The 14,441-nt window shown below is 37.8% G+C and overlaps 1 protein-coding gene and 1 pseudogene across 20 annotated transcripts in view; one reads left to right on the forward strand and one right to left on the reverse strand.

Annotated features, from left to right (window-relative positions):
• Nucleotides 1-1,996: 1,996 nt before the first annotated feature.
• Nucleotides 1,997-3,593, forward strand: LOC129398436 (large ribosomal subunit protein eL39-like; annotated as a pseudogene).
• CCDC18 (coiled-coil domain containing 18) overlaps nt 3,518-14,441 on the reverse strand; it is a 97,869-nt gene continuing 86,945 nt past the window's right edge. For 15 of the 20 annotated variants that reach the window (XM_034931325.3, XM_034931297.3, XM_055115987.2 and 12 more), the window contains one exon: nt 4,082-11,213. In XM_034931325.3, coding sequence (XP_034787216.3) covers nt 10,605-11,213 — 609 coding nt within the window. In that variant the 3' untranslated portion in view covers nt 4,082-10,604. The other 5 variants (XM_057302928.2, XM_034931314.4, XM_034931288.3 and 2 more) reach the window with 2 other exon arrangements.

A 14,441-nucleotide genomic window follows, 5' to 3' on the forward strand; every position in this document is an offset into this window, starting at 1 on the left:
TGTATTTTATATATATAATAATTTTATATATAATATATATAGTTAATTTATATTTTATATAATTTATATATTATATGTAAAAAATAATTTAATCTATAAAATATTTTTTATATATAATTATATATAATATGTATTTTATATACATGTATTTTATATATATATATATATATATATAGTCTCGCTCTGTTGCCCAGGCTGGAGTGCAGTGGTGTGATCTCTGCTCACTGCAACCTCTGCCTCCTGGGCTCAAGCATCAAGCAATCCTCCCACCTCAGCCTCCTGAATAGCTAGGACTATAGCACACACCACCATGCCTGGTTGATTTTTTTGTTTGTTTTGGTAGAGACAGGGTTTTGCCATGTTGCCCAGGTTGGTCTCAAACTTCTGGGCTCAAGCAGTCCTCCCACCTTGGCCTCCCAAATTGCTGGAATTACAGGCATGAGCCACCACGTGTGGCTCTATAGTATTCTTTAAATGTCAGTTAAGTCAAGTCAGTTTGATATTATTCATAACTTCTATATCCTTGCTGATTTTTTTTTGGTCTCTTACTCTTTTAATTACTGAAAACTGAAGGTTAAACTATCCCACTATGTGGATATATTTGTCCCTTTAGTTCAGTTAGATTTCAGTTCATGTGTCTGAAGTCTGTCATTTGGTGTATACACATTTAGGAGTATGTCTTCCTATTAAATGGATCCTTTTACCATTACGAAACATCCTTTTTTAATCTCTGGCAAAACTCATTTTTTGACATCTACTTTGTCAGATATTAATATAGCCCTGAAGCATTTTTTATGCTTGTTTCTCTGGTATCTTTGTCCATACTTTTAACTTTCATTATATTGTTGATATGGTTTGCTTCTGTGTCCCACCCAAATCTCATATTGAATTGTGATCCCAAGTGTTGGAGGTGGAGCCTGGTGGAAGGTGATTGGATCATGGGGCCTGTAGCCCCTTTGTTTTTGGCCAATTTTTCCCTTTTGGAATGGGAGCATTTACCCAATGTCGGTACCCCCATTGTATCTTTGAAGTAACTAACTTGTTTTTTATTTTACAAGATCATAGGTGGAAGGAACTTGCCTTGTCTCAGATAAGACTTTGGACTATGGATTTTTGAGTTAATGCTGAAATGAGTTAAGACTTAGGGGGCTGTTGAGAATGGATGATTGAACTTTTGTGTGAGAAGGACATGAGATGTGGGAGGGGACATGGTTGGAATGATATTGTTTGGCTTTGTGTCTCCACCCAAATCTCATGTTGAATTGTGAACCTGAGTATTGGAGGTGGGGCTTGGTGGGAGGTAATTGGATCATGGAAGTGGTTTTTAATGGTTTAGTACCATCCCCCTAGTGCTGCCTCATGATAGAGTTCTCACAAGATCTGGTTGTTTAAGAATGTGTAGCACTTCCCCCTTTGCTCTCTCTTCCTTCTGCTCCTGCCATGTAAGACATGCTGGCTTCCCATTCACCTTCCACCACGATTTTGTTTGCCAAGGCTTCCTGAGCCACGCCTCCTGTATAGCCTGTGGAACTGTGAGTCAATTAAACCTCTTTTCTTTATAAATTACCCAGTCTCACGTAGTTCTTTATAGCAGTGTGGGAACAGACTAATACAGTTGTCCTTTTAAAAGTGTGTCTCACTCTTTCTCATGGCAAATCTGCCTTCTTTTGGATCACTGTTCCCCTACATGAGGATTTTTCTGTCTCTGTTTTTAAGGTATGTCTGTGTTTGGTTTACAGAATTTTCACTATTATATTACTAAGCAGGATTTTTTTTTTTTTTTATCCTGCTTAGGGCTTGCTGAGCTTAGAAAATCTATAGGTTGTCATCTTTTCACCACATTTGTGATATTTTCAGCCATAACTATAAGAACTTTTTCCTGCCCCATTTTCCCTTTCTTCTCTTAATACTTCCCATTCCAAAAGGGAAAAATTGGCCAAAAACAAAGGGGCTACAGGCCCCATGATGCTCTTTTTATATTTATTCAATCATATTTCTCTTTGTTCTTCAGAGTGGAAATTTACTATTTATCTGCTTTCAAGTCAACTGACTTTTCTGTCACCTCCAATCTGCTGTTAAGCCAATATTGGGAGTTTTAAATGTTCAGCTACTATACTTTTTGGTTCTAGAATTTCCATTTGGTTATTTTACCTCTAAACATCCATTCTCAATTTTCTTTTCTGCCTGCCTGTAAAATATTGGGACTCCCTAAGTTTCTACCTTGTACCACTCATTGATTTGTATTTGTCTAAGATTCCTCCCCATCTATTCACTCATTATGGCCATCTTTTCCTTTAAATCCTCAAAAAATATGAATCATGAGGGTGGGTCTTTCCCATGCTGTTCTTGTGATAGTCAATAAGTCTCATGAGATCTGAGGTTTTATAAAGGGGTGTTCCCCCACATATGCTCTCTCTTACCTGCTGCTGTGCAAAACTTGACTTTGCTCCTCCTTTGCCTTCTGCTATGATTGATTGTGAGGCCTCCCAGCCATGTGGAACTGTGAGTCTATTAAACCTCTTTTCTGGCCAGGCACAGTGGCTCAAGCCTGTAATCCTGACACTTTGGGAGGCCGAGGTGGGTAGATCACCTGAGGTCAGGAGTTCAAGACCAGCCAGGCCAACATGGTGAAACCCCGTCTCTACTACAAAATACAAAATATTAGCCAGGCATGGCGATGGGCACTTGTAATCCCAGCTAGTCAGGAAGCTGAGGCAGGAGAATCGCTTGAACCCAGGAGGCGGAGGTTGCAGTGAGCCAAGATGGTGCCACTGTACTCCAATCTGGGTGACAAAAGCAAACTCCATCTCAAAACCAAAAAACCTCTTTTCTCTATAAATTACCCAGTCTGAGGTATGTCTTTTTTTTTTTTTTTTTTGAGTCTCGCTCTGTTGCCCAGACTAGAGTGCAGTGGCGCGATCTTGGCTCACTGCAAGCTCCGCCTCCCGGGTTCATGCCACTCTCCTGCCTCAGCCTCCCAAGTAGCTGGGACTACATGTGCCTGCCACCACACCCGGCTAATTTTTTTGTATTTTAGTAGAGACAGGGTTTCACCATGTTAGCCAGGATGGTCTCGATCTCCTGACCTCATGATCCGCCTGCCTCGGCCTCCCAAAGTGCAAGGATTACAGGCGTAAGCCACCGCGCCCAGCCAGTCTGGGGTATGTCTTTATTGGCAGCATGAGAACAGACTAATACAACTGCCTAGAATAGTCACTGATAAACAGTAAACTGACTCAATGAAAGTCAGCCATTATTAGTACAATGATAAACCTGTGGCAGAATGACTTACAAATTTATACTAATTTTAAAAATTAAGTAATACTAGAAAAATTAGCAAATAATAGTCTGATTAAGAAATGACATTCCTCGCCTCTTTTCCTTTCTCTGCCATCATGGTGTGTGCTTGACTCTGCTTCTTGCCATGTCTTCTCACAAGACTTTCAGGATTAAGTGATTGCTGGCCAAGAAACAAAAGCAAAATTGTCCCATTCCCCAGTGGATTCAGATGAAAACTGGTAATAAAATCAGGATTTTATTAATAAAATAAAACCAAAAGGAGACAATGGAGAAGAACCAAGCTGGGTCTATAAGGAATTGCACATGAGATGGCACACATATTTATGCTGTCTGAAGGTCACAATCATGTTACCATATCAGGCTGAAAATGTCACCACTATCTGGAGAGTTTGACATGTTTTGTTGGGAATATATTTTTTCTCTCTGCATCTGTTATGAACGCGTTGGTTGGCTGGGTTCAGTAATAAATATGTGAGGCCTTTCATTAAAAAAAAAAAAATTTGCATTCCTCAATGTACTTATGCATATATAAAAAGCAAAAGAAAGCAGCAAGTTTAAGCCAAAAAACAATAAATAAAATAATAAATTTTCTTTAAAAATATAATTAAGTTTTAGAAGGGCTTTCTTTTAAAATATTGAAATATAAAATTTATTCAAAAGCAAAATAACAGCTTCTATGAAGTATGAGCTACATATAATAAGTAAACAGCACAGTACCAAAAATTCCATTTTTTCAACACATCAGTATCTTCTTTGAATTACACATTTTCTCCCTAGGATAATGCAAAATAATAGATTAATATTTGAAATATTCCTAAACTGATTTAGCATTAAAAGTCTACCATAACAGGAGTATAATTTAAAGCGAGAGTGAGAAATATTTAGTCTACTGAAAAATATGAATCATAAAAAGTCAATAATGAACCACATGAATATAAAATGCAGGCCGGGTGCAGTGGCTCATTGCCTGTAATCCCAGCACTTTGGGAGGCCGAGGTGCATGGATCACCTGAGGTCAGGAGTTTGAGACCAGCCCGGCCAACATGGTGAAACCCTGTCTCTACTAAAACATACAAAAATTAGCTGGGTGTGGTGGCGAGTGTCTGTAATCCCAGCTAGTCAGGAGGCTAAGGCAGGAGAATCACTTGAACCTTGGAGGGGGAGGTTGCAGGGAGCCGAGATCGCACCACTGCACTCCAGCCTGGGAGACAAGAGGGTAACTCCATCTCAAAAAAATAAAATAAATAAAATAAAAAATAAAAGCAAATAATTCTGGCTTGATGAGGTGGGTGTGAATATGGGGTTAAACTAATTTTAAAACTCGAAAAAAGGAACATAAAAATAACATTTAGGCATCAGTGTCACGTTATAGTTTGAGAGCACAATAAACAAGGATGATGAATAGCTACATGAAAAAAGTCAATGAAAAAGGAAGATTAAAAGAAGAAAAAAAGAGCAGAAAGAGACAAAAGACAATTATTTGCATATAAAAGCAGTTTAACATAAAGTAGAAAAATAGAGGAAAAAGGCCCAGGGGATTTAAAAAAATATGGGCCAAATTTTCTTGTCATACCTTCATCTTTACTGAGGGTGTGAATTTGAAAATATTATCATGTCTCTAGGTATTACCTGTACTCCTGGTTTAACATTTTTTTTCATCTTTGTTTTCCCTATAGCTAATTTCCTAATTTCTTATTTTTCATCTTACTGCATGATATATGTACCATATCTTGAAAACTACTTACAAATAAGAGAAATAGAAGTAATAACTTTTTATAAATTCCTAATAAATGGTGAATTAGCTAATTAATCAGTATTCACAACACTTCCACTGCTCTAATCCAAAACAGGATTAGAATAGGAGTTAATATGAAGTCTCTGAACTTGCTGATATTGTGTTCTAAATTGTGTACAGGTGTAATTTTTTGAGTTCTGAAGCTTTTGTTAGTCTGAAAGCAGAATACTGCAGTGTTAAGAGGCTTTACTCTCAATGGAAGTGCCAACGTACTTAACCATTAGGAAAATAGTATTTGGGCTGCAACACAAGGGAGCTAACACTTATTAAACACTTCTCATGTATCGGTTTCCACATTCTTTTCATTGTACCAGTGGACTTTAAAACTGCACTTTCTGAAGCAGAGCTGGATTTAGGCCAGCTGATACCCTCTGCACAGCCCAACAATGGCGCCTCCTGGCCCTACCACTGCTTTAAAAAATTGCTTAAGAGTCCTTTAGACGAATCAGCTGATGAGTCAAATGCTATCCAGACCCAGGTAGCTGGTTTTGAAACACACCATGTGTAAAGAAACAAATGTAATACCTGATGACACTTTCAAATCAAACTTTTAAACTTTTGTCACTCATCATACCACAGAAAATGATTTTTTAATAGTGCAGATTAAATTTGAACTGGCAGATAAAGACAGTTACTAAAAATTCTACTAAAGTCAAGTGTGGTAGTGAACGAATTAAGAGGATGATAGCTAGGGCAAACAACTCTGTGGCATTCCCCTTAGTCCCCTATGCTCCTGCTTATTTTCCTTAATGATTAATCCAGGGCTGCTCTGGAACTTTTGCATGAGCAGCCATGAGTAGATTTAAGTAACTGGGTAAAGGTCAGACATATCCTACCCCCAATCAGATAAACTACCTTTGAATCTATTTGACATACTGGATTTCTTTATTTAAATAATAATTTATTTGGTTTAAAAGAGTTTTAAAATCCTGCTTTTAAATAGGAGACCAATGCAATGTCATACTTAAGTGGCAGGTGAAATAAGGTGAGGACCTGAACTAGGCTACAGATCATGGCTCTACATCCCAATTTAAAATGTCTCTTTCAGGCCAGGTGCGGTGGCTCACGCCTGTCATCTCAGCACTTTGGGAGGCCAAGGTGGGTAGATCACTTGGGGCCAGGAGTTTGAGACCAGCTTGGCCAACATAGTGAAACCCCATCTCTACTAAAAAATGCAAAAATTAGCCGGGCATGGTGACACACGCCTGTAATCCCAGCTACTTAGGTGGCTGAGGTATGAGAATTGCTTGAACCCGGGAAGCGGAGGTTGCAGTGAGCTCTCGTGCCACTACACTCCAGCCTGGGTGACAGCACAAGACTCTGCCTCAAAAAAATAAAAATACATCTCTTTCATTAAATTTTACAGAGTAGTATATATTTATTAATGCAACATACATATAAATGACTATGAGGTGGTCACTACCACAGGTAATGCAACTGAGGCTCATGCGCTATAAGAGTTCCATGTGAGCTTAAAGTTATGAGTATTGACAGTGGTCAATGCATTTAAAACTCAGTAGAGTATCATTGACAATCAAGAAAACTATGTTTGTACAGAATATACCTTTGATAGGATTTTAAGAATCCAATCTTTAAGCTTAACAATAGGCTACAACGTTTGTTTGCTTTGTTTAGAGATGGGTTCTTGCTGCATTGCATGATAATAGCTCACTGCAGCCTCGAACCGGGCTCAAGCAATCCTCCCACCTCAGCTTCCAAGTAGCTAGGACTACAGATGTGCGCCACCATGCCCAGCTAGTTTTTCATTTTATTTTTCTGTAGAGATCGGGTCGTGCTATGTTGCCCAGGCTGTCCTTGAAATCCTAGTCTCAAGTAATCCTCCTGCTTGGCCTCCCAAAGTGTTGGGATTAAAGGTGTGAGGCACCTTGCCCGGCCAGTATTTTGAATATTTTAATTTGGCATTGATCTTCAATGATAATTGAATAGGTGAAATGACTTGAAAAATTCAAATATATATTGCAAAAACCTACAGAGTAAGAAATTATTCTATCTGTTATGTAGTAACTTTTAACTCCTACTATTTATTTATTTATTTAGAGATGGAGTCTCGCTCTGTCACCCAGGCTGGAGTGCTGTGGCGCAGTCTCAGCTCACTGCAACCTCTGCCTCCCGGGTTCAAGCAATTCTCCGCCTCAGCCTCCTGAGCAGCTGGGATTACAGGTGTGCACCACCATGCCCAGCTAATTTTTGTGTTTTTAGTAGAGATGGGGTTTTGCCCTCTTGGCCAGGCTGGTCTTGAACTCCTGACCTCGTGATCCACCTGCCTCAGCCTCCCAAAGTGCTGGGATTACAGGCGTGAGCCACCGTGCCTGGCTAACTCCTACTCTTAATCCTTAATTGGCTAAGCAACTGCAAGACCAAACTATGTAATTAGACATACTGAAGAAAATACCAATACAATTATGTAAAGATTATATATAGTGGTTAAGAGCAGGGACTCAGTTTCCTCATATCATAAGGATAATAATAGTACCCACTACAGTAGAACTATTAGGTACTATTATTTGGTACTATTCAGATAATAGTACCTATCAGGGGTTGTTATAAGGATTAAATGAGTTAATTTATGTAAAGGATTTGCTTGACATACAGTAAAGGCTATGTATTGTTATGATCACAGTCTGTCACTGTACTTATCAAATTTATCCTGCATAAATTAGGTGCGATTTTTACCAAAAAGAGAGTCTTGCATATCTATGACTGCAAGGGTCACTGGAGTAGAGCAGAGGTTCTTAAAGGGTGCAGTACCATCCTCTACAGAACATTCTAGAAATTTGTGATGGTACTTTTTGTTTGTCACTGTGATAGGGGAGAAAGGGACATGCTGCTGCTGATATACAACAGGCAGAAACAAATGATGCCAGATGTCCTGTATCTTGCACGGTTGTTCCACATGACAGAACTATCTGGCTGGCAATTCTACTAGACTTTGCTAGTCTGTTTATGCTTTCCTACTCTCCAAAGTAAGTAACCATTTCACATACCTTCCCTGTTCTTAAATATCCAATATCTTACTGTGCCTTAACTAAAAACCCTGCTTCTTATTTCACTAAGAAAATAAAAGCAATCGGCCGGGCACGATGGCTCACGCCTGTAATCCCAGCACTTTGGGAGGCAGAGGCAGGCAGATCACGAGGTCAGGAGATCGAGACCATCCTGGCTAACACAGTGAAATCCCCGTCTCTACTAAAAATACAAAAAATTAGCCGGGCGTGGTGGCGGGCGCCTGTAGTCCCAGCTACTCGGGAGGCTGAGGCAGGAGAATGGCGTGAACCTGGGAGGCGGAGCTTGCAGTGAGCCAAGATTGCGCCACTGCACTCCAGCCTGGGCAACAGAGCCAGACTCCATCTCAAAAAAAAAAAAGAAAAGAAAAGCAATTGATAAAGAAATTTCTCTCCCACTACCAAACCTTCCATTCCATGTGTTTCTGTGCTCCCATATTCTGCCTGCCTTCCCACCACAGTGGATGAACTGCCCCTTCTTTTATCCAAGACCAACTCCTCTACTGCTCTCCTGTATCCCATTTCTTAAGCCTACCTTAAGGATTTTACTCCTTCTGCTCTGTCTTGAATGGCTGTTTCCCTGTCTACTGGATCATTCCTATCAATATCCAACAGCTGTTTTCTCTCTTATGTTAAAAAGCAAAACAAAAAACTCTCCCTTGACATCACATCTCCCTCACTTCTCTGCTTTACTCTTTATCCAAAGAGTTGTCTATTCTTGATGTTTCTATTTCCTCTCTTTCCATTCTATGCTAAACCCACTCTACAACAGGCTTTCATTCCCATTGTTAGGCTAAAGCCAGTCTTATGAGGGTCATAAAAGCCTCGACATTACCAAATATGATAGTCAATAATCAATCTTCACTTTATTTAGCAACACTGGACACCATTGATCTCACCCTCCTTGAAATACATTGTGAAATATTATACTCTCCTAATTTCTCTTCTATTTCACTGATTACTTCTCAGTTACCTTTACTGAATCTTTAACTTCTTGGGTGCTAAAAGTAATATGCTAAAAGTGAAATTTTGGCCAGCACAGCCTGATGAAATCTAGCATTTAAAACTACAGTTGTGTTTACTGTATATAATTTATTTAGCCACTTGATACATTCATAAATATTCATTCAGCATCTACTATATACCAGGCACTAGAAATATAGAAATAAGCGAAATGACCATACCCTCTCCACACAGAGCTTACATTTTCAGTGGGGGAGACAATCAATAAACAAGTAGATAGACATATACTTAAGTCAGCAAAAATAAGTATTATGAAGAAAAACTCACTCAACAATTTTTCTTTGTCTTGGATCTATTCCAAAAAAATAGTTTTTAACTGTTCAGGCCACCAAAACTATCTTGATGTGTTTGAAAATGATGTTAGGCATTTTTAAAAAAGCTGACATTATCTAAAGGAGATTATTTCCATTCTCAAACTACAGATTAAATCCTATATTTTGGAACATAAGGAATACGAGAAGCAGAAAAGTGAGAAAGTAATTAGTTCAAAATAAGAAGAGGACCAGAAAAATATTAAATCATAAAAGTCAAGAGAAGAGAAAATATCAAAAGGGGGAATGGACAGTTAAATCTACAAAAGCTGAAGACAAAGAGGATACTAAATTTGTTTATTATACAAAGAGTTTTTTGTGACTTTCAAGAAAACAGTAAATTTAATATTCAAGAGACAAATACAGTAAGTTACAAAGTGGGAAGGGTAGTAAGGAGGTAGCAACAATGGAGAAATGGAATGAATAAAAATTTTTTTTGAGATGGGGTCTCCATGTTGCCCATACTTGTCTCAAACTCCTGGGCTCAAATAATCCTCCTACCTCAGCCTCCTGGATAGCTGGGATTGCAGACATGTGCCACTGCACCCAGCTTAGAGTGGGTATGAATTTAAGATGTCTGGAAATGAAAGGAAGAGGGAAATAAAGAAGCCTGAAGATACAGATTAAATCAGGAAGCAGAGAAGCAAAACAGGCAAGCATATTAAAGGCTTGAAAGTACATGTTCAAGAATTTCTCTCTAAAAAAGAAGAGGGATATATCTTTCTTTTAAAGAGAAAAGGGACAAAAGAAGGAAAGATGAACATAAATATTTTAGGGTGAAAAATTATAAGGATGAGGGCAGTTGGCCTTATTCATGCTTTTAAATAATGGCTAATTCAGTAAATCAACTTTCCAAAGATCAGTGATAGCCAGCAATAACTCATTTTGACATACAGAGCCCAAATGAACAGTAAATTATGACGAAGTTATGAGAACATTCACCTCAGAACCTACTTTCTCTGGATTCCTCTCACTGCATATTTCTTCTTACCATTTTTCTTTTTTTCAGTTTTTTAATTTTTTTATTTTTAAGCACTTTCATGTCTATCTTCCTATTTTTCATTCTACTTCCTGTTCTGTCTCCCTCTGCCTCTCTCTTTCCCCCTATTATCTCACACCATGCAATAGAGAAAATGTCTTTTGGTATTGATTTTACTTAATGTATAAAATGTAAAATCTTCCTTCTTCAAATATTAGTAGTTTTTCATTTAAATATATGAATTTTCTTCCAAGTAATAAAATGATATTCTTTGGAAACAAATTATTACAGCTTACAGTGTATAAAATACATACCTGATTTAAACCAGCACCTGTTTGCATAGAAGACATTTTTAATAGTCTTACTTCTTTGTTTATGTATCTTAGCATCCCACTAAGCGTGTTAAAGTCATTATTCTCAGAACTATCATCTTCTAGGTTATATGTGAGAGGTTTAAATGAGTCTGGCTGGGTGTAAGTCAGATTCTTATGGCTTTCTTCTAATGTTGAAGGCTGTTCTAATTGCATTTTCTTTAAGTCCTGTAGTAATTCTTCAGAAAGATCTTCATCACCATGAGTTTTGAAAGTAAGATCACTGGCACTAATAGAGCGACGTAATTTTGTACACTTGGAAAAAGATGTGTGAAAACATTTAGCAAATTTTGGATCTTGAACATCAGGCATAATTTCTGTTGGAGATGTAAATGGGGCTGGCAGAAACTTGATGTCTTCTGCCTTTTCATGTCCAGAAATTTTGGCCTGTAATCTGGTTAATTCTGATTCCTGCAGAAAAATTGGTACATAGTAGGTGCTCAATACATTTTTGTTAAATGAATGAACTCCTTAGAAAATCATAGACTTTTAGAAAGTCAACCTTTGTCCCACTATAGGAATTCTGTTTATAATTCTTGAGAGTTTTCCAAGCTCTGTTTAAAACCTTTACTTAAGATAGGTTCACTTTGGGAAAATTACACATATTCCTTTGAAATATGCTTATTCTAAGAAATTCCATTAAAACTAGATTCTCCTTATATATATATTTTTGGTGTTAATGACAATATCAATTTCTATTCAAGATTGAAATCTTACACCTAAAAATTTCTCTGCAAAGATGTAGAGGTACGCTATCTTTTGTTAATCTAACACATATAGACACAAAAAGACCCCTATCAGAATTTCCAGTAGGGAATAAATAGATAAGCTATTCTGCTTTTTGTGTTCTCATTATAAGAAAGCTTTAGTGTATTAGAAATTTTTCAAAAACTTAAAGTGATAAATTTTTAATAAATCAATGCTTGTTAAATAAACTTTTCATTTCAATTTTTTTCATGTCTTTCATTTGGGTCCTCTGACTGAACTTTGGGATCCTAGGAATGAGACTACATACACTAAAAAACCAAAAAGCCTAAAAAAAGAGATGATATTTTAATTTCAAAAGCTTAATAATGTAAGTATAGTAGTCTCCTCTTCAAATACATTTGCCTTTTCTTAAAGGTATCCATAAGATATATATTTCTAAATCCTGTCAGTTTTACTCTGACAGTTTCTATTCTTAAAGTAGCTTTCAAAAATACTGTGTTCATAACTAAAACTGTCATAACCACAGAATGCATTACAAAATAAAAGTTTAACACGCATATTTTGGTACTTTCCTGTTTTTTTTTTTTTTTTACTACTTCATCTAAAATTGACTTATATGATTTTTTAAAAATACTTTAAGTTCTAGGGTACATGTACTCAACGTGCAGGTTTGTTACATATGTATACATGTGCCATGTTGGTGTGCTGCAGCCATTAACTCGTCATTTACATTAGGGATTTCTCTTAATGCTATCCCTCCCCCCTCCCCCCTCCCCCCACCCCACAACAGGCCCCAGTGTGTGATGTTCCCCACCCTGTGTCCAAGTGTTCTCATTGTTCAATTTCCACCTATGAGTGAGAACATGCGGTGTTTGGTTTTTTGTCCTTGCAATAGTTTGCTCAGAATGATGGTTTCCAGCTTTATTCATGTCCCTACAAAGGACATGAACTCATCCTTTTTTATGGCTGCATAGTATTCCATGGTGTATATGTGCCACATTTTCTGAATCTAGTCTATCACTGATGGACATTTGGGTTGGTTCCAAGTCTTTGCTATTGTGAATAGTGCCGCAATAAACATACGTGTACATGTGTCTTTATAGCAGCATGATTTATAGTACTTTGGGTATATACCCAGTAATGGGATGGCTGGGTCAAATGGTATTTCTAGTTCTAGATCCTTGAGAAATCGCCACACTGTCTTCCACAATGGTTGAACTAGTTTACAGTCCCACCAACAGTGTAAAAGTGTTCCTATTGCTCCACATCCTCTCCAGCACCTGTTGTTTCCTGACTTTTTAATGATCACCATTCTAACTGGTGTGAGATGGTATCTCATTGTGGTTTTGATTTGCATTTCTCTGATGACCAGTGATGATGAACATTTTTTCATGTGTCTGTTGGCTGCATAAATGTCTTCTTTTGAGAAGTGTCTGTTCATATCCTTCACCCACTTTTTGATGGGGTTGTTTTTTTCTTGTAAATTTGTTTAAGTTCTTTGTAGATTCTGGATATTAGCCCTTTGTCAGATGAGTAGATTGCAAAAATTTTCTCCCATTCTGTAGGTTGCCTGTTCACTCTGATGGTAGTTTCTTTTGCTGTGCAGAAGCTCTTTAATTAGATCCCATTTGTCTATTTTGGTTTTTGTTGCCATTGCTTTTGGTGTTTTAGTCATGAAGTCCTTGCCCATGCCTATGTCCATGCCTAGGCAATGGTATTGCCTAGGTTTTCTTCTAGGGTTTCTATGGTTTTAGGTCTAACATTTAAGTCTTTAATCCATCTTGAATTAATTTTTGTATAAGGTGTAAGGAAGGGATCCAGTTTCAGCTTTCTACATATGGCTAGCCAGTTTTTCCAGCACCATTTATTAAATAGGGAATCCTTTCCCCATTTCTTGTTTTTGTCAGGTTTGTCAAAGATCAGATGGTTGTAGATGTGTGGTGTTATTTCTGAGGGATCTGTTCTGTTCCATTGGTCTATATCTCTGTTTTGGTACCAGTACCATGCTGTTTTGGTTACTGTAGCCTTGTAGTCAGGAAGCGTGATGCCTCCAGCTTTTTTCTTTTGGCTTAGGATTGTCTTGGCTGTGTGGGCTCTTTTTTGGTTCCATATGAACTTTAAGGTAGTTGTTTTCCAGTTCTGTGAAGAAAGTCATTGGCAGCTTGATGGAGATGGCATTGAATCTATAAATTACCTTGGGCAGTATGGCCATTTTCATTATATTGATTCTTCCTATCCATGAGCATGGAATGTTCTCCCATTTGTTTGTGTCCTCTTTTATTTCATTGAGCAGTGGTTTGTAGTTCTCCTTGGAGATCCTTCACATCCCTTGTAAGTTGGATTCCTAGGTATTTTATTCTCTTTGAAGCAATTGTGAATGGGAGTTCACTCATAATTTGGCTCTCTGTTGGTCGGTTATTGGTGTATAAGAATGCTTGTTATTTTTGCACATTGATTTTGTATCCTGAGACTTTGCTGAAGTTATCAGCTTAAGGAGATTTGGGGCTGAGATGATAGGGTTTTCTAAATATACAATCATGTCATCTGCAAACAGGGACAATTTGACTTCCTCTTTTCCTAATTGAATACCCTTTCTTTCTTTCTCCTGCCTGATTGCCCTGGCCAGAACTTCCAACACTATGTTGAATAGGAGTGGTGAGAGAGGGCACCCCTGTCTTGTGCCAGTTTTCAAAGGGAATGCTTCCAGTTTTTGCCCATTCAGTATGATATTGGCTGTGGGTTTGTCATAAATAGCTCTTATTATTTTGAGATATGTCCCATCAATACCTAGTTTGAGAGTTTTTAGCATGAAGGGCTGTTGAATTTTGTTGAAAGCCTCTTCTGCATCTATTGAGATAATCATGTGGTTTTTGTCTTTGGTTCGGTTCATGTGATGGATTACATTTATTGATTTGCGTATGTTGAACCAGC

Source organism: Pan paniscus, chromosome 1 (genome assembly GCF_029289425.2).
Source record: "Pan paniscus chromosome 1, NHGRI_mPanPan1-v2.0_pri, whole genome shotgun sequence".
NCBI lineage: Eukaryota > Metazoa > Chordata > Mammalia > Primates > Hominidae > Pan > Pan paniscus.